The 22,261-nt window shown below is 37.2% G+C and overlaps 1 protein-coding gene across 1 annotated transcript in view; it reads right to left on the minus strand.

Moving 5' to 3' along the window:
• The window catches only part of KCNU1 (potassium calcium-activated channel subfamily U member 1), a 148,630-nt gene that overhangs the window by 70,935 nt on the left and 55,434 nt on the right, over window positions 1-22,261 (minus strand). The window contains exon 19 of the mRNA XM_053901086.1: window positions 48-162. Within this exon, the coding sequence (XP_053757061.1) occupies window positions 48-162 (115 nt within the window). The remainder of the gene's footprint in view (window positions 1-47; window positions 163-22,261) is intronic.

Raw genomic sequence — 22,261 nt, forward strand, 5'->3', positions numbered from 1 at the left:
AAGGATCTTCGGAAAACGAGAGGGAATCGGTTCTCTGAGGCTCTTACCTGGTGGCGAAGCTCACGTTGCTCATCAGGTTTGCCTGTCCGAATGGCAAATCATCACTCTGTGTAGAATCAGAGAATTCCCTCATGCTGCCTCTCTTTACCAGAAGTGTTGTCCCTGCAAGAGCGCAGCAATCTTAATGAGCCAGTCTGTCTTTCTGCAAGGCATTTTTGAACCACTGCTACTGCCTGAGACAGTGGGCCCCCGACTAGGGAGAGGGTAGAGATCCTTAGCCACAGACTAATTCTAAGAGGATGGATTATAGAAATTTCTTCAATTTCCTTCTGCATGGTTAGAGAGTGGGTAGAAAATGATTGTGAGGATTTCAATACCATATGGATGCCTAAAATAAGCACCTATTGAGTTGCTGCTCTACCTTTCTAAGACATCACTCTAGCTCACCCAAGTGTAGCATCCCAGGGAGCTTCCTGTTACAGACAGGGTCTACAGCCACTATGGGACTCCAAGAAAGGATCACTATGCAAGTCCCTTTTCCCTTCTGCAGATACTGCACAGGCTATAATTTATTCTCCTCAGATACTGCCTCCTTTGCTTTACTTTTCCTTCAAGGAAGGATTCCTTTATGATTAATTTCAGCTTTTGAAGAATCTTGATCTTGCATGGGCGAGGGCTCAAAATATTTGTGAATTTCCAATCTGGAAATAATACAAAGGGAAATCACTTTCTCACCTGCAAAATGGGAATGATACTGGGACTTCAAAGGGTGACTGTGAAGATAAATGCAAGAAAGCTTGAAATTTAATAATGAAATGAGCTATTTGCAGCTGCTCTGAGATGGAAAAAAAACCTGACATATGGACCATTACTTCTCCAGTGATGCCATTTTTATTCCAGAACCCAGATTCGACTTAGGAATTCTTTCAACACACTGGGCTAGGACATCATTATTGGTCAATCAGAATTGGCACTTAGTATTGTGATAAGAAATATCATTCTAAAGGATGCCTGGAAGTTACATGCTTCTCTTTCACTCTTCAAGGACCCTGCATTATCTGCTTGCCTGAACCAGACTGCTGGGTGATCAGAGATTGGGAACTGTCTGAGAAGAAGTTATCAAGGAGATGGACAAAGTCAAAGAGTAGTTATCACTGTTACTCTTCCTCCTTGCTTACCCAAGTGGAGAAAAGAAACACAACCTTTTTCTCCTGTGTCAATTTAAGAATTATCTGCGTACTCAGACTACTCAAAATGAGGAGTTCAATTAGAGCAAACCTTTAAACCCACATATCACCTGGTTTGGGACAATGGCCGACAGAAAGAGCCACAAAAACATCTTGGTATCCCTCTTCTTTTGATGTAATTCTTTCTGACCCATTCTAATCCATGGAAAATATCAATTGAGTGAAAACACACTTCTGGAAGAAGAGACACCGCCTTTGGATATGGGATTTGTCAGCTTCAATCAGCAGTAACTGCATCACACAGGTGTTCTAAGAGTCAAGTTTAAAATGAGACTGCTCCCTACCTGTAATCCCCAGATGCCTTCACTTACCTAGGGTGGGTTGATGGGGGTTTTCAGGTTGACTGGTGTTTCCTTATTTCCTGGTTACCTTTTGCCCTGGGGGGAATGGCTCAGGGACAGAACATCTGAAGAAAATTCTGAGTGAGGATTGGTGTGTCAACTGTCAATCTTTAAAGGCTACCCACTGAGTACAGGTGATAGAAGCTGAACTATGGAATGCAAAAGGCAACATGCCCAAACTGGCTTAGAAATGCTGGAACATTCAGGAAGTCTCTGCTTTCTCAAAGCCTAACTTGGCAGCCAACATTTGCCAGGTATTAAAAAACGGTGGGAGGGGATAAGTGGGTGAGGTAAGTGCTATGTATGAACCCCTTGAAATTTTTGCTAAAACTTTGAATCTTCCCTTGCGTTATTTTTAACAAAATCTCTTCTGAAAACACATTAAATATCTGTATAATTTTGGAAACTTTCCCAGTTCTGGAAGTATGTGCATGTGGGGGTCTGAAAGAGAAGCTGTATGGTGGCTGGCGACACCTCTGGCCTTGGGCTGCCTGCCTGAAAGTGAAAGGTTAACTGGCACACGTGACCTCTCCTGGTCCTGGTCCCTTCCAACTCAAATTCCGTAATCCTAATGACCATCACAAAATGTCTAGAAGTGTTCTCTCTACCAGGTTGCAGACAGGGCAGGTAAGAATGTGCAACATCTATTATTGCCCCTACCCCCAGTTTCTATGCTGCTTCAAATGACTGAGGAAAAAGCAAAGAATACCATAGAAATCGGAAGCCAAAGTCCTCTATCTCAAGGCAGTTGATAAGCAACTGAAGTTTCTCTGATTACATTCTAAGGCAGTCTGATCATTTTAATATATATTTTTATCTATCTCCAGATGACAATGTGCAAGAATTTTTTCATATATTAGGCAAGAAAAGAACGGAATGGATTTTTGCCTTAACACTCTAGCTAGACTGTTAATGTCCCTTCATGATCTCCTATGACCTCCCTACAGATATTCCAGAGAAGGTTTATGGATAAAGCATCAGACCTCAAAAAAGGACATGGTATCTAATATATGTAAATTATTTTAAAAAAAAGTCCCTGTAAAAGGCCAACATTTTGATTACATTTCTCTCTTCTTCAAGAAGTGATACCCTTGAAAGCCATGGGCAAACATTTTCTTTTTTGGTTTACATGATAGGACTGCATGTGAAGACATACCTCATATATGGATAGCAGTAACTCTAACCCTTTCTATCTCATCCAAGAAATCTTATCATCGCCCAAATAAGCAAAAATAATTCCTATATTATTTGGATAATTATGAATCTGCCACAATTTCCTAAAAAGCTAAATTGTTGCAATTATTTACAAAATTTAATATTTGGCCACCATTGTGACACGCCTAAAGAGTGGTATCATGTATGCTGGATAGGAACCACTACTCTTAGGAGATAAAGAAGAAGCAGGACAACAGAACATGCCAATGCCTTAGTCTTGCAAAAGGAGGGATAGCATTCATCCATCTGTTTATTTTTTTCTTTATATATCCATTCATGATCAGAAGTTTTTTCCAAGAAAATTATTATAGCCATGAAAGATGGCATAGATTGGCATAAAAAGAGGCTAGATCCAGGGAAACCAGCCCAGAAGCTATGGTAATCACTGGGATAAGAAATAAATAGGGACACAGCTGAGGTGGAGATAGACAACAAAGGCTGGAGAAACAGAGCCCCACTTTCAACTACAGTATTAGAATAACAACTGTCACAAATATAGGAATACAAGATATTTGTACATGACCTTGCTAGGCTTATTATCAAGTTGCTTTCCTTTTTACTGAAATTCAGTGGGCATGTGGTCCCTGACCCTGCTTTAGAGAAGAAGAGTCACCTAAGAACCCCTTTTATTCTCTTGCCTACCTAAGGCCACTGGTGCAGGAGGAGAGCTTTGACCGGATTTCAGAATTGCTAGGTAAGCCAAGCCAGGGAGACCAGCTGATAGATTCATTAGGGGATTTCTATCTCAACCTTCTGGGTTTGCAATTCTCCTCCCTCGGAAACACTGTCTGGGGTGACTCCTGTCTTAACAAGGTCATTTAGTCTTGGATGTTTATGAAAAAAGTGACCCAGGGCCAAATCTAAAGAGAACTGTGAAGTAGGGTACATTCAAGTTTGGACCATGGATCCAAACCATTTCATATCATTGCTTCCTGTCCCTGACTTCTTTCACATCCTCTCTCCAATCTCCATTTAGTGATTCCCTTCTTCTTTAGGTGTGACTCCACTGCAAAAATTAACACTTTAATGAGGACTCTAAAACAGTGCTCTGCGGTAGAGATTAGGGAAATCTGGAAACAACTTTCCTCAGGGCCATTTTCATACTGCTCATTTCCTCCACCCCACTGCAAACAAAGATCTGTGAAAGCTCCTCCTTACCCTGGTAGAGGACACCTACTCTAAGACTGGAGGCTTCAGAGGTTTCAGTGGTAAAATAGCAGGCAGTGAACTGTATAGTTAGGGCTGGAGAAGTTCCTGCCCAATAATTTACCTAACTATAGTAAGCAGAAAAACAGAAAGACAAGTCCTCCTGATCTGAAGGCTAGCCCTACTGGTCTTCCTGCTCTGAACCCCAAAACATCAGGGAATGGGTTAAAGTAAGTATAATCTGCTAGGACTTCTCTGCTAATTCTTATTTCATCTGCATTTCATTGATGAGAAAAGAAATAATCAGATTCTTTTTGAGTTTATATTCCCACGGGTAATATGATAATTAACATACATATACTTACTATTTTCCAGGTACTGGTCTTAATGCTTTTTATGTTAATATACTCCATTTGTATACGCTTTATGTGTTAATATTCTCATTTAGTCTTCTGAGAGATGTAATATTGTCATCAGCATTTTATAGTAATCTGAAGCACAATGAGAGCTTAAATAATTTGCTTAAAGTCACACAGCTAAGAGGTGGCCAATGCAGAATCCATGTTCTTCACACTGGGCTGCCTCTCTAAAACGTTAAGCTTATGAATTTAAGTGGAGAATCTCTGGTGTGGTTCCAGTTTTAAAAAGCGGAAGTGGGGGCGCCTGGGTGGCTCAGTCGGTTAAGCGTCCGACTTCAGCTCAGGTCATGATCTCACGGTCCATGAGTTCGAGCCCCGCGTCGGGCTCTGGGCTGATGGCTCAGAGCCTGGAGCCTGCTTCCGATTCTGTGTCTTCCTCTCTCTCTGCCCCTCCCCCATTCATGCTCTGTCTCTCTCTGTCTCAAAAATAAATAAACGTTAAAAAAAAATTTAAAAAAAAAAGCGGAAATGATCAAAGGAAAGAGGGATTATAAATCATGGAACATCAGAATTGAAAATGGCCACAGGGATGACAAGAACCGCCTGGCTTGGAAATAACACAGAGACTCCAAAAGGTAGCACGTCTTCCCTAAATCACAGCTAATCAGTGGTCGTTGGCATTCAGGTCTTCTGAACTCTCAATTAGCATAGTAGGAGGAAGAAATTGGTGGGACTGAGAAAACTCAATTAGCTCAAGAAAGAGATAGTTATTAGAAAAGAGTGGACTGGGGATACTCTTCATCTGGCTCTGAAACATGAAATATTCAACCTGAAATTTGTACTAATCCAAAGTTAGAAAATTTTTCTATTTTGTCATCTACTGCTAAATTCCTAAGCTAAATTCCTAAGAAATTCACTGGGAGAATCTCCACATACTATCATGACTTTTCTATGAGGCCAAAGAGCCCCCTTCTACGGTGATGTCCTCTTCTGCACATTTCCTTGAGAGCTCTCTCTGGATTCAAATTCCCCACACAAGCCTACTCCCTAGCCTCCAGATCCATGAGCATTTCCTGGTACTCTGCTGCCATCGTCTGGCAAACAAAGTCAAGAACAGCTGCCTACTATTCGAGCATCTGTGTACCAGATAATTTGATAAAGTTCTCCTGGACACAGGGAATAGGCATGGCAGGAGTGGTGACTGAGGATTAGTGCTGGGCAAGAAGAAGAAATGATCCTATTATGAGAAAAATCAAATATTCTGAGAATTGTGATAACTACAGAAAAGCTCAAACATTAGAGTATAAGTCTTACTAATTTACTCCCTAGATACTATTAAATGCATGTTACAGAAGTGGGTAAAATTTGGCATATCTACAAATATGATCGCCAAGCCTTTCTATTTAGGCAAAAATCTTTCCCTCTTTATACTAGAGCAACTTCCTGTTTTAAAAAATATATAATAGGGGCGCCTGGGTGGCTCAGTCGGTTAAGTGGCCGACTTCGGCTCAGGTCACGATCTCGCGGTCCGTGAGTTCGAGCCCCGCGTCGGGCTCTGTGCTGACGGCTCGGAGCCTGGGGCCTGTTTCGGATTCTGTGTCTCCCTCTCTCTGACCCTCCCCCGTTCATGCTCTGTCTCTCTCTGTCTCAAAAAAATAAATAAATGTTAAAAAAAAATTTAAAAAAAAATATATATAATAAAACCACACATAAAAGCTGGCTAAATAGAGTGGTGATTACTAATTTTTATAAAACAGTTTTGTTTTGCAAAATGACTGACAGAAGTGTGTGCACAGGAGTGTATACACTGTGCTTGCAAAAGTTTGTACACTGTGTTTACAGGAACACATCTACTACATGAAACCCTGCTAGATTTTCATATATTCTAAAGACATGTGTAGTGAAAGGATGCTTTAAACATATTGTTTTTTTCTCTTTCTTCACTCCTTTCTTTAACAGGATTATTTCTCCTATTTATTCAGCCTCATCCCTTGCCTCTGGAAAGATTCATCGTTTATAGGACACAGTAAGAGTCAGTGTTTAGCTTCTGAATCCAAAATAGGGCTTTGAAGTCTATTTAATTAGCAATCTTCAGACTTAAGCATTCAGTGGCAACCCTACAGACAACAGGGATTTCAGGAAATCACATAGGAATAGCTTCTTTTTATGCCCAAAATGGTGTTAGATTTTCATGCGGAAATTGAAAGATTCAGAGAAAATAAAGCCAAGGTTAAGATGGAGCCTTTAGTTCTGCACGTGGAATGGTAACATGAGCAGCTCCACAGATCTGTTCCTCAGTGAAACAACGTAAGTAGTGAACATTATTAAAACAAATGTGCGCGCACACATGCACACACACACACACACACACACACACACACAGATGTCAGACTCAGTAGACAAACTCTTCAGAGCAGCTGTTATAAATATGTTCAAAGAACTTTAAAAAATGATGATTCAAGAAGGAAAGCATGATGACAATGTCTCTTCAAAGAGACAATAACAATAAACAATTTTTTACAAAAAGGAAACAATGGCAATTCTATAGTTGACAAGTACGCTAATTGAAGTTAATTATTCACTAGAAGGGTTAATGGACTGAATAGTGTCCCCTCAAATTCATGTCCACTGGGAAGCTCAGAATGTGACTGCAGTGGACTGAATTGTGTCCTTCCCAAATCACATGTTGAAGCCCTAACTCCCATTGTGAGTATATGTGGAGATGGAGACTTTACGGAAGTAATTACGCTAAATGAGGGCCCTGATACGATAGGATTAGTATCCTTATAAAAAGAGGAAGAGAGACCAGAGCTCACTCTCTGCCATGTGAGGACACAGTGAGAAGGTGGCCAGCTACCTGTCATGAAGAGACATCTCTCCAGGAACTGAGCTGGCTAGCACCTTGATCTTGGACCTCCAGCCTCCAGAACTGTGAGAAAATAAATTCCTATTGTTTACGCCACTCAGTCTGTGGTATTTTGTTATGGCCATCCAAGCTGCCTGCTATAGTGACCTTAAATCTTTGCAGATGTAATTAGTTAAGAATCTCAAAGTGAAATCGTCCTGGATTTTGGGTGAGTTCTAAGTCCAAAACTGGTGTCCTTAAAACAAGAAGAGAACACACGGACATGGAAGAGAGACACAGGAAAAAGGGCCATGTGAACATGGAGTCCAACTGGAGTGATGCTACCACAGGCAAGGGGTCACCAGCAGCCTCTAGAAGCTGGGAGAGGCAAGGATGATTCTCCCTGAGGGCTTTCGGAGGGAGTGTGTCCCTGATGATACCTCAGCTTCAGACTTCGGTATGACAGGCCTAGGAGATACATCAAGGAGCTTATGATAGGCACAAAATACACCTTCCCCCAAAGATGTCCATGTCCTAATCCCCAGAACCTGTGAATATGCTCAATATGGCAAGAGGGATTCAAGGTTGCAAATGGAATTAAAGGTGCCAATCAGCTCACCTTGAAAGATTTTCCTGGATTATCCAGGTGGGTCCATTGTAACAGAAGTAACATTGTAAAACAGAAGTTCCTTAAATATGGAACAGGGAGGCAGAAGATTCAGAGTCAAAAAAGGTAATGGTAATGATGGAAGCAGAATCTGAGCGATGCGACATGAGAAAGACCTGACCAGACATTGCTGGCTTTGAAGACAGAAGGGGGCCATGAGCCCAGGAGTGCTGGCAGCCTCTCCAACCTGAGTAAGCAAGGCCATTCATTCTTCCTTAGAACTTCCATAAAGAAACACAGCCATGCTGCCAGACCCCATAACATATGACAAATGTTAATTTATAACTAAGCCACTAAATTGTGGTAATTGGTTACAGTAGCGAATGGAAATGAACACAGGGCCCAACAATAGATTTCAACTGCCAGAAGAAAAAAATTAGCAAATAAAACGACAGATTGATAGAGACTGCTTTCCAAAAGAGTAAAAGCAAGAGGGAGAGAGAGGGAGACAGATAGATTGAGACAGGCAGAGAGAGAGAATAATGAAGAAAAATAAACAGTTCCAGAAAAATGTGGATTCACATTATATGTAACATATACATGTAAAGACAGGACCAATAAGAGGGAGGAGAGAGAGATGAAGAAGCAGAAAAAAAGACTCAAATAAATAATGAATAAAATCTTCCCAAATTTGATGAAAAATACTAACCTACAAGTATGGGCACACCTCAGATGTATTGTGGGTTTGGTTCCAGACTACTGTGATAAACAGATATCACAATAAAGCATGTCAGATGAATTTTTTGTTTTCCTAGTGCACGTATAAGTTATGTCTATGCTAAACAATAGTCTAAGTGTGCAATAGTATTATGTCTAAACAATGTACATACTTTAATTAAAAAAATACTTTATTGCTAAATAATGCTAAACATCATCGGAGCTTACAATGAGTCACAACGTTTTTGCTGGTGAAGCGTTTTGCTTTGACGCTGATGGTTGTTGACTGATCAGAGTGGTGGCTGCTGAAGGCTGGGGTGTCTGTGGCAATTTCTTAAAATAAAACAATGAACTTTCCTGCATCAACTGACTTGTCCTTTCACTTGAACATATAGAAGCTATTATAGGGTTATTAACTTGCTCAATTTCAATATTGTGTGTCAGGGAATAAGGAGGCCAAAGGAGAAGGAATGGAGTACTCATCAGTGGAGCAATCAGAACACGCACAGTATCAATTAAGTTATATGTGTTAAATGGGCACGGTCCATGGCACCCCAAAACAATTACAATAGTAACATCAAATATCACTGATCACAGATCACTATATATATATATATATATATATATATATATATATATATATATATAAAATAATAAAAATATATATATATATACATACACAATAAAGTTTGCAATATTGCAGGAATTAACACAATGTCACACAAAAACATGAAGTGAGCAAATGTTGTTGGAAAAAATAGTGCCAACAGACTTGCTGGATGCAGGGTTGCCACAAAACTTCAATTTGTGAAAAATGCAAAACCTGCAAAGTGCACTAAAGTGAAGCACAATAAAAAGGGGTATGCCAGTATTATTTTCCCATGAATGCTGTAACAAATTGCCACAAATTTGGTGGCTTAAAAAAGCATTCCTTTATTCTCTTACAGTTCTGGAATTTAGAATCTGAAGTAATTTTCCCTGGACTAAAATCAAGGCATTAAATTCCTTTCAGAAATTCTAGGGGAGAATGCATTTCCTTGCCTTTTCCAGTTTCTTGAGGCTCTCTGTATTCCTTGCCTTGTGGCCCCTTCCTCCAGCTTCAAAGACAGTGGCACAACAATTTCTCTCTCTGAATCAGCTTACATCTGTTTTTACCACAAGCCCTTTTCTCTTGTGTATGTAGTTAAATCTCCTTCTTCTGCCTCCCTTCCATAGGCACCCTTATAATTATAATTAGACTACACATAGATAATGCAGGCTAATCTTCCCATCTCAAGATCCTTAATATAATCTGCAAATTTCTGCAGTTTCTTTTGCCATATGAAAATCACACTCACAGTTTCCAGGGATTAGGGTATGGATATCTTTGGTGGCCATTACTTAGTCTATTACATTATACATCTGAAGATATCAATGAATTCCAAATATGATAAACAAAGATATCCAGACACAAACATATCACAGTAACAATGCTGAAAGTCAAATATAAGAAGAAACTCTTGAAAGCAGCAAGGAATAAACAAAACTTGATTTACAAATGAAATCCAATGGGATTAACAGATGACTTCTCATCAGAAAGAATGAAGGCTAAAAGGAAGTGGGATGACATATTCACCGTGTTGAAATAAACGGTCAACCAAAAATTTTATACCCAGTAAAACTATCTTTCAAAAATGAAAATGAGACACCCCCGGCCCCAAATGGTAAAGACTTTGGAAAGTTTGCCTCTCCATAAAAACAAAAAATAAACTGACAAAAATGGTCAGGATAAATTTTTTTCAGAATTCTGAAAACTAACCAGCAGTGACCCAAAAACCATTCAATCAAGAAAAATAAATCTCAGTAAAACTAGAAATATTTGTGGTGTTTTAACTTATATTAGTCCCATCCCCAACTCTCTAGCTAATCAGTGTCCTTAAAAAGTAATGTCCCATATTCCTGGTGCCAGAGGGAGCAGAGTAGAACCGCATTTCTTTCAAAGCCTTATTTCCAAAGAAGAGTCCTTATTAGACCTGTGTGGTGGTTCCCTGGATGATCCTATTTGAATGGCTTATATTTTCAACCTTATTTGAACTTACCTAGTTCTAAAATCCTCTACTCAGTGAGCTGTATGACACATTTTAATATCACAGCTGCTTAAGGCAATGGATAAAAGATAGGGCAAACAACAGACTACAAGAAGTTTAAAGGGGAAACTGAGGACTGAGTTGTCCATACGGACTTTGAAAAACTCTGGAATAGTAATGTAAACAACAACACACATGCCCAGGACTTCAGGACTGTGTACAGAAGTATACATGCTGAGAAGGCCCTAGGCACTCACCTATAACTGACTTGATGTTCTGTGTAAGCAGGAGGCGAAAGCTGAAGCAGAGCTGTCAACTGCCTAGCTGAATATTGAGGGCATGCCTCAGCAAAAACATGGAATCCCTTGACAAATACTGGGAGACTTATTGGTTGCAGGTATTAAACAAGATCTCTGTCCAATTTTACATGGTTGTTCAACTAACACAGTAGAGAATTCAGTGGCCACAAATGATAAAGATGCAGACATTATAGGATTAGTTCATAAAAGTCACTGAACAAACAATGACAACTATAATAAGCAGTAACAACAAAAAACACTGGGGAAGGAGGTGGGTGAAATCGGATTTCCATAATTACCACATTATAGTATTTTCAATGTCTACTTTTTGATAAAAGTTATGAGACATGGAAAGAAACAGCAAAGTACTATCTACATACAGGATGAAAGGCTATCAATAGATACTGTCCCTGGGGAATCCAGGACTTGCATTTATTAGTCAACAACTTTAAATCTATCAAAAGCTATTTTATGTATGTTCAGAGAATTAAGGGAAATTACAGCTAAAGAAATAAAAATTACAGCTAAAGAAATACATAACAACATAAAACAGAGAATATCAATAAAAATTTAAGAGTTATTAAAAAATAGAAATCCTGGAGTTGAAAAGTATAACTGAAATAAAGAAAAGACAGTGTAATTTGAGATCAAGTTTGAGCATGCTGAAGAAAGAATCAGGCAACTCAAATATAGGTCAAGGGAGATTACCCAGTCTGAGTGACAGAAGAAAAGGAAAATAAAGAAAAATAGAGCCTAAGAGAGCCTCTGAGATGTCATATAAATGTACTAACACCTACCTAATGGGAGGTGCAGATGCAGAGGAGAGAAAGGGTGGAAAGAATTCTTAAATAAATCATGTTCAAAAACTTCTCAAATTACATGTAAAACATTAGTCTACACAACTAAGCAGCTCACAAAATTCTATGCAGTATAAATTCCAAAAGATCTACACCTAGACACCTCATAAACTATTGAAACCCAAAGAAATGGAGAGAATCTTCAAAGAGGCAAGAAGTGACTCATCATGTACAGAGGATTCTCAATAATATTGACAGCTAATTTCCCATGAGAAACAATGGAGGCCAGAAAGCAGTAGGATGACATATTTGAAGTCCTGAATGAAAAAAAAAAGCAAAACAAAAAACAAGAAACAATTCTATATCTGATAAAATTATCCTTCACAAATGAAAGATAAATTAAGATATTTTAAGACTAACAAAAACTTAGAGAGTTCATTGCTTCTAGACAAGCCCTATATGAAATATTAATAAGAGTCCTTGGATTTGAAATAAAAGGCACACCAGGCAGTAATTCAAATCTTCATGAAGAAATGAAGAGCACTGGTAAAGGTATATTTACATAAGTAATATAAAATAAAACAGAGGGGTTTTTGTTTGTTTGTTACCGCTTTTATTTCTGATTTAAAAGATGAATATACAGGGACACCTGGGTGGCTCAGTCAGTTAAGCATACGACTTCGGCTCAGGTCATGATCTCTCAGTTTGTGAGTTCAAGCCCCATGTCTGGCTCTGTTATGACAGCTCAGAGCCTGGAGCCTGCTTAGGATTGTGTCTCCCTCTCTCTCTCTGCCCCCACTTGTGATCTCTCTCTTTCTCTCTCTCAAAAATAAATAAACCTAAACAAAAGATGAATATACAAAGCAACAACTGCTAGGCTATGCTGATGGGTACACATATATAAAGATATAATTTGTAATGATAACCTAAAGGGAAGAAATAGAATTACATATAAAAACATAGTTTTTGTATACTACAGAAATTAATTTGGCATTAATCCAAACAGGATTACTATACATTGTTATGTTAACAGCAAACCCCAGGCCAACTACCAAGAAAATAATGAAAAAGAAATATATATGTAAATAAATGGCAAGAGAATTAAAATGGTGGACTAGAAAATATCTAACACAATAGAAGGAAGTAGTAAATGACTTAAGAAACAAAACAGGTATGAGAAAGGAGGAGTTAAGATGGCAGAGTAGTAAGAGGACCCAGGACTTGTCTCCTCCTTGAAGACAGCTAGATGAATGTCAAATCATTTTCAACACCTAGGAAATCGATATGAGGATTAACAGAACAATCTGCATAATTCAAGGGAGGGAAAGCAGCAGGTTTGTGGTGTGGAGAGGTGAAGTGCGGGAGAGAAGAACCACAGTGCCACAGAGGGGAGGAAGCCCTTTTTGTGGAAGGGAGAAAGACAGAGGGGGAGAGAAAGCAGAGCATTGGGTTTGCACAAGAAAGCACACCCCCTGAAAGTAGCTAGAGAAAAAGAGTGAAAACATGCACAGGAGATTGCACAAGAAAACTGTACCCCAAAACCACTGATGGGGGAAAAACAAGAGGATTTCAATACCACCAGATTTTTATGAATGGCAGAGCACAGAGTCTGAAGTTTCCAAGCTCATCTCCTGGTGGTGCTTCCTTAAGGAAGCAGGGCAGAGCCCTGGGAGTGGGCAGTACAATCTGAGGATCCCTTGGATCACACAAGGAGAAAAACTTCCCCTGCTTGAAGTGTATTTGGTAGAGGTGATATGCCTTTCCATGAGCAAAAGACCTAGCTCCATTAAGCTGCCGTTTTCACCCACACAGAAACAAAGATGCCAGCTGAGGAGAGTATGCCCTGCTGATGGCAGTGCGTTGTGATTTACCATAAACTCTGAGCCCCTGCCCTTACATGGATTTCCTAGGACAAACTGGTACCAGCCACCATATGTGAGAACCTTCCCCAGAGGATCACTCCAGGACTGAACTGTTGGGGGTGGAGGAGGGGGGTCTCTGAAGTGTTGGGTTTGAACCACAGCCACACCTAAGAAAAAACTCTGAAGGGAAGTGCCCCCTGGTAGGCCGACAGCTCAGACACAGACTGGAAGAAGCCACAGAGCTGATGGAAATGGGAGACACAGGAGGGGTGTAATTGACCTCTTGGCTGTGAGGGCGTGAACTTCCCACTCCAGAGACTAGAGAATTGGGCGAAGACATTTTCACCAGTAGCCCACCAACACTGATCGACCTCAGTGAACTGAACAGTGCCACCAAGTGGAGAATGGAGCCATTACACGAAACCTTGCTCCCTGTGCCTGCCAGGCACATCTCCTCTAGGACAAGTCTACCTGAGACTAGGAACAGAAGGTCCCTCCCCCAGAAGACCAACACAAATCCCTTTCATGAGCTTAGTCTTCTGATCATAGACTGCTGCAAAGTTTCAGCTTTAGGGGAAATAGGATCTAGCTTCATTTGGGTTTTGTTTGTTTGATGGTTCATATGTTTGTTGGTTTTTGTTGTTGTTGCTTCTGTTTTGCTTTTGTTGTTATTTTTCTTTTTTCTTTTTTTTTTTTGGATACAGAAAGAGCAAAATCTTTTATGTTACTTTTTAAAATTTTATTATTTAAAATTTTTTATTTTTTTTCCTATTCTTTTATCTTTTCTTTTTGTTCTATCAAGCTTCTCTTAACAAGTAGACCAAAACACACTTAGGATCTAGTTTCCTTTATTTGTTTTTTTTTAATTTTTAAATTTTTACTTCATTCAATTATTGTTATTGTTGTTGTTGTTGTTGTTTCTTCCTCCAAAATGACAAGATGGAGGAATTCACCTCAAAAGAAAGAACAGGAAGAAATGATGGCCAGGGACTTCATCAAAGTAGGTGTAAGTAAAATGTCTGAACTAGAATTTAAAACAGTGATTATAAGGATATTATCTGGGCTTGAAAAGGGCATAGAAGATACCAGAGAATCCCTTTCTTCAGAGATAAAAGAAATAAAATCTAGTCAGGCCAAAATTTAAAATGCTATAACTGAGATGCAAACCCAAATAGAGACCATTAAAATGAGGATGGATGAGGCAGAGGAGTGAATTAAGGATACAGAAGACAAAATTATAAAATAATGAGGCTGAAAAGATGAAGGAAACAAAGGTCAGAGATCATTAAGGTAGATTTAGGGAACTCAGCAACACCTTAAGGCATAATAACATTCTTATCATATGACTCCCAGAAGATGAAGAGAGAGAAAAAGGGGTAGAAGGATTATGTGAGCAAATTATAGCTGAAAAGTTCCCTAATCTGGGGAAGGACACAGACATCAAACTCCAAAAAGCACAGAGAACTCCCATTAATTCAATAAAAGCCATCCATCACCAAGACATATCATACTCAAATTCACAAAATACACAGACAAGGAAAGAGTCCTGAAAGAAGCAAGGGAAAAAAAGTCCTTAACCTTTAAGGGAAGACAGATTAGGTACACAGAAGATCTGTTCATAGAAACTTGGAGGACCAGAAAAGACTAGCAAGATATATTCAACGTGCTGAATGGGAAAAGAATACTCTAGCAGCCAAGAATACTCTATCCAGCAAGGCTGTCATTCAGAATAGAAGAAGAGATAAAGAGTTTCCCAGATAAACATTAAATGAGTTTGTGACCACTAAATCAGTCCTATAAGAAATTTTAAGGGGGACCCTTTGAGTGGAGGAAAAAAAAAGACCAAAAGCAACAAAGGCTAGAAAGGACCAGACAGCATCATCAGAAATACCAACTCTACATTTAACACAATAGTGTTAAATTCATACTGGTCAATCATTACTCTGAATGTAAATGGACTAAATGTTTTAATCAAAACACGTAGAGTATCAGAATGGACAAAAAAGCAAGATCCATTTATAATGCTGCCTACCAGAGACTAATTTTAGACCTAAAGACACCTGCAGCTTGAAAGTGAGGGGATGGAGAACCATCTATCATACTAATGGACATCAAAAGAAAGCTGGATTTCTTAAGAAAGCTGGATTATATAAATAGATAAATTAAGCATAAAGAAACTCATTGATAATAGTACAAAAATAATAAGGGACTTTAACACACCACTTACAACAATGGACAGATTACCTAAGCAGAAAATCAACAAGGAAACAATGGCTTTGAATGATACACTGGACCAGATGGACTTAACAGATATATTTAGAACATTTCAGAGAAGCAGAATATACATTCTTTTCAAGCACACGTGGAACATTCCCCAGAATACATCACATACTGGGTCACAAATCAGGCCGGAACAGGTACAAAAATATCAAGATCATACCATGCATATTTTCAGATCAAAACTTGAAGTCAACCACAAGAAAAAATTTGGAAATCCCTCAAATACATGGAAGTTAAAGAATATACTACTGAAGAATAAATGGGTCAACCAGGAAATTAAAGAAGAAATTAAAAAAAAATACATGCAAGTCAATGAAAATGAAAACATAACAGTCCAAAACTTTTGAGATGAAGAAAAAGTAGTCCTAAGAGGGAAGTATATTGCAATCCAGGCTTATTGCAAGAAAGCAAATAAAGCCTAAAGCCAACAGAAGAAGGGAATAATAAGGTTAGTGCAGAAATAAACGATACAGAAACAAACTGAAAACCAGTAGAACAGATCAACAAAACTTAGAGTAGCTTCTTTGAAAGAATAAGCAAAATTGATAATTCCCTAGCCAGATTTATCAAAAAGAAAAAAGACCCAAATACATAAAATCATGACTGAAAGAGAGGTCACAACCAACACCACAGAAATATAAACAATTATAAGAGAATACTACAAAAAATTATATGTAAACAAACTGGGCAATCTGGAAGAAATGGACAAATTCCTAGAAATTCACAAACTACTAAAACTGAAACAGGAAGAAATAGAAAATTTGAACAAAAAGAAAAATTAATGCCTATTCTTCTCAAACTGCTCTGAAATATAGAAATAGAAGGAAAACTTCCAAAGTCATTCTACAAAGCCAACATTACCTTGGTTCCAAAACCAGACAAAGACTACACTAAAAAGGTGAATTAGAGGCCATCATCCCTGATGATAATGGATACAAAAATTCTCAATAAGATACTAGCAAATCAAAATCAACAGTACATTACAAGAGTTATTCACTGTGATCAAGTGAGGTTTATTCCTGGGTTGAAGGGCTGGTTCAATATCCATAAACAGTCAAAGTGATGAACCACATTAACAAAAGAAAGGATAAGAACCATATGATCATTTCAATAGATGCAGAAAAAGCATTTGACATAATATAGCATCCATTCTTGATAAAAACCCTCAACAAAGTGGGAACAGATGGAACATACCTCAACAGGCCACATACGAAAGACCCAAAACTAATATTGTCCTCTACGGGGAAAAACTGAGAGCCTTTCCCCTACAGTCAGGAATAAGACAAGGATGTCACCTAACCTTACTATTTAACCTAGCACTAGCACTGGAAGTCAGCCTCAGCCATAAGACAACAAAAAGAAATAAATGGCATCCAAATAGGAAAGGAAGAAGTCAAACTTTTACTATTTGCAGATGACATTAATATACTATGTAGAAAACCTGAAAGACTTCAGCAAAAAAACTGCTAGAAATAATACATGAATTCAGCAAAGTCACAGGATATGAAATCAATTCAGGAATTTGTTGCATGTCTATACACCAATAGTGAAGCAGCAAAAAAAGAAATCAAGGAATCATTTACATTTGCAATTGCACCAAAAATAGTAAGATACCTAGAAAGAAACCTAACTAAAGAGGTAAAAGATCTATACTCTGGAAACTATAGAACACTTATGAAAGAAATTGAAGAGGACACAAAGAAATGGAAAAGCATCCCATGCTCATGGATTGGAAAAACAGCATTGTTAAAATGTCTATACAACCAAAATCAATCTCCACATTTAAAGCAATCCCTATCACAGTAACACCAGCATTTTTTTTCAGAGCTAGAACAAACAATCCTAGTTTGTATGTAACCACAAAAGACCCTGAATAGCCAAAGCAATCCTGAAAAAGAAAAACAAAACTGGAGGCATCACAGTTCTGGATTTCAAGCTACATTACAAAGCTGTAGTCATCAAGACTGTATGGTACTGGCACAAAACAGACAAATAGTATAATGGAACAGAATAGAAAACCCAGAAATGGATCCACAACTATATGGTCAACTAATCTTTGACAAAGTAGGAAAGAACATTCAATGTAAAAAAGACAGTCTCTTTAAGAAACAGTGTTGTGAAAACTAGATGGCAACATGCAGAAGAATGAAACTAGACCACTTTCTTACACCATACACAAAAATAAATTCAAAATGGATAAAAGACTTAAATGTGAGACAGCAAGCCATCAAAATCCTACAGGAGAACACAGGCAGCAACCTCTTTGACCTCAGCCAGACCAACTTCTTACTAGACATGTTGCTGAAGGTAAGGGAAACAAAAGCAAACGTGAACTACTGGGACTTCATCAAGTTAATAAGCTTCTACACAGTGAGGGAAACAATGAACAAAACTAAAAGGCAGCCTACAGAATGGGAAAAGATATTTGTAAACAACATATCTAACAAAGGGTTGGGATTCAAAATCTGTAAGTAATTTATCAAATTCAACACCCCAAAACAAATAACCCACTTAAGAAATGGGTGGAAGATACAAACGGACACTTTTCCAAAGAAGATATTCACATGGCTAACAGACATATGAAAAGATGCTCAACATAATTCATCATCAGGGAAATCCAAATCAAAGCCACATTGAGATATCACCTCATACCTGTAATAGTGGCTAAAATTAACAACACAGGAAACAACAGGTTTTGATGAGGATGCAGAGAAAAGGAAACCTGCTTGCACTGTTGTTGGGAATGCAAACTGGTGCAGCCACTCTGGAGAACAGTATGGAGATTGCTCAAAAATTTAAAAATGGAACTACCCTACATTGCAGCAATTTCACTACCAGATATTACCCAGAGGTCCCAAAAATACAGATTTGAAGGAGTACACGCACTCCAATGTTATAGTAGCAGTATCAAAAATGGCCAAACTATGCAGAGAACCCAAATGTCCGCTAATGGGTGTACAAAACTGGAGTGTACACACACACACACACACACACACACACACACACACATTCATACAATGGTAATATCACTCATCCATCAAAAATAATGAAATCTTGCCATTTGCAATGACATGGATGGAGCTAGTGTATTATGCTAAGTGAAGCAAATCAGTCAGAGAAAGACAAATACCATATTACTTCACTCCTTTGCGAAATTTAGTAAACAAAACAGATGAACATATGGGAAGGGAGGGAAAGAAGTCAGGAAAACAAACCACAAGAGATTCTTAATGATAGAGAACAAACTGTGGGTTGATGGAGGGAAGTAGGTATGAGATGAGCTAGATGGGTGATGGGTACTAAGGAGGGCACTTGTGATGAGCACTGAGTGTTGTACGTAGGTGATGAATCACTGAATTCTACTCCTGAAACCAATATTGCACTGTATGTTAACCAATTAAAATGTAAATTTTAAAGAAAGTATTAAAAAAAGAAAAAAGATATAACATGAAAAAACATAAAATGTCAGATGTAAATACTAACTTATCAGTAACTGCATTAAATGTGAAAGGATTAAACTCTGCAATAAAGAAGGAGGGACTGGCAAATGGAAAAAAAAAAGACATGATCCAACTCTATGCTGCATGCAAGATATATACTTCAGATTCAAAGACATTAACAGATTGAGAGAAAAAGGATGAAAAAATATATTTTATGACAATGGTAATCAAAAGAGGGCTAGAGTGGTTATACTAATTTCACACAAAATAGAACTTAATACATAATACAAAAATAGTAATTCAAAAATATTACTAAAAACAAAGACATTTTATAATGATAAAATGGTTAATCTACCATGAAGATATAACAGACTCAGAGGCACATAACCATAGAAATCCAAAATACATGATGCAAAATCTAACATATTTAAATGGGGAAATAGACAATTCAACAACAATAACTGGAACACTAATAGCCCACTTTCAATAATAGATAGGACAACTATCAATTGTTCTATTAGCAAGGAAATGGAAAACTTTAAAAATTCTATAAATCAACTAGACCTGACAAATATCTATGGAACATTCCACCCAACAACAGAAAAATACATGGCCTTTCCAAGTATACATTGAATATTGTTCAGGATAGATCATATACTAGTCCATAAAATAAGTATCAAAAAATTTAAAAAGATTTAAATCATACAAAGTATTCTCTTAAACTACAATGAAATGAAATGAAAAATCAGTAATAAAGTAATTATAGAAATTCACAAATATGTGAAAATAAAAACAACACATGCCTAAATAACCAGTGGGTCCTCCCTCCCAAAAAATCACAAGTGAAATTATAAAATACTTTTAGATGAATGAAAATGAAAACACAAAACATCACAAATACAACATGTCCCTGAAGGGTGCTTAGAGAGAATTTTATTGATGTTAATTCCTTTACTTATTAAAAAAGAAAAAAAGATCGAAAATCAATGTAGTAATCTAACCTTTCATGTTAAGACATTGAGAAAAGAAAATTAACCCACATCAAGTTGAAAGAAGTAAATAATAACAATTATACATCATTTAAATAAAAGAAAAATAGTAGAAAAAATAAATTAAAAAACCCAAACAAAATTGACAAGCATTTTTGGCAAGACTGGCCTCAAAAATGAAGAAATACTCAAATAACAAAAATCATCAATTAATGGGGTGATGTTACTACTGACATGACAAACATGAAAAGGATTATAAGGGAATATATATGTATACAATACTTTGCCTGTCAACAAATTTGATAACTGATTAAATGAATGAATTCCTAGAAGGACAAAACCATCAAAACTGTCTCAAGAAGAAACAGAAAATCTGAATAGATCTGTAAGTAAAGAGATTGAACTAATAATAAAAAAATGAAGTTAGGCTTTACTGGTAAAATTGCATGAAATGTTTAAAAAAGAATTCACACTAATCCTTCACAAATGCCTCCAAAATATCAAAGAAAAGGAATGCTTCCCAACATATTCTTTGGGGCCAAATTTACAATGACACCAAAATCAGACAAAGACATCACTCCACCAAAGAAAGGAAAACTACCATCCAACATCTGTATTGAATACAGATGTAAAATTCCTCAACAAAATGTTAGCAAATCAAATCCAGCAGATATGGAAAGGGTTTTACAGTATGACCAATTAGGACGTTGGTTTAATATATAAAATCAATTAATGTAATATATTCTACCAGCAGAATAAAAGACAAAAACCACAAGTTTATCTCCAAAAGGAAAAAGCATTTGACAAAGATCAAAACCACTATAAATCAAGAAAAGAAACAAACAAACAAACAAAAAAAAAAACCCTGAGGAATTTAGGTATAGAAAAGAATATCCTCAGCCAGATAATGAGCATCTATGAAAAACTTACAGTTAACATCATACTTAATGCTTTCTCCCTAAGGTCAGGAACAAAACAGGGATATAAGCTCTTATTACTTCTATTCAACATTGTCCTGGAGATTATTCCAGGACAATTAGGCAAGAAAAAGAAAGAAAAGGCCATCAAAAAAAGTATTACAGCTAAAAAAACAAGTTCAGCAAGGTTGCAGAATATAAGATCAATACACAAAATTCAATTGTATTTCTATACAGTAACAATGAATCATCTGCAAACAAAATCAAGAAAACAATTTCATTTATAATAGCACTAAAAAGAATAAAACACTTAGGAATCAATTGAACAAAAGTAGTCTAAAACCTGTTATCTGAAAATTATAGAAAATTGTTGAAGGAAATTAAAGATACAAGTAGATACAAAGACATCACATGTTCATGAGTCAACGAGTTACTATTAAGATAGCAATATTTCCAAAATTGACCTACATATTCAACACAATGTCAATCAAAATCCCAGGTGGCTTCTTTGTAGGAATTGAAATGTTTATCTGAATTTTCATAAAGAAATACAGGGACCCAGAATAATCAAAACAATACTGAAAAAAAATAACAGACTTGGAAGACTCATATTTCTCAATTTCAAAACTTAATATAAAACTACAGTAGTCAAGTCATTGTAGAGCTAAATGTACAGAGCAATGAAATAAAATTGAGACCCAGAAATAAACTCACACTTTTGCAATCCATTGTTTTTTGACAAGGGTACCCAAAACAGTTCAATGTGGAAATGTTTTGAGAAAATGGTGCTGGGCCAACTGAATATCCACAGTGAAAAAAATGAAGTTGGATCTTTTTCTTACATCAAACACAAAAATCAACTCAAAAGAGATCACCACCCTACATATAAGAGCTAAAAATACAAAATTCTTAGAAGAAAATATCAGAGTAAATCTTTATGACCTCAGGTTAGATATTCCACAAAAACACAAGCAACAGAAGAAAAACTACTTCATTGGACTTCATCAAAATGTAGGAATTATATGATGAAATAAAAAGACAAACCACAAAATTGGTGAAAATACTGGCAGAATATACATTTCATGTATTTAGAATATACAAAGATCATATACATCTCAATATTAGGAAGATAAT

The sequence above is a fragment of the Panthera pardus genome, unplaced genomic scaffold (genome assembly GCF_024362965.1).
Source record: "Panthera pardus isolate Hobbes unplaced genomic scaffold, ASM2436296v1 HiC_scaffold_13, whole genome shotgun sequence".
Classification (NCBI taxonomy): Eukaryota; Metazoa; Chordata; class Mammalia; order Carnivora; family Felidae; genus Panthera; species Panthera pardus.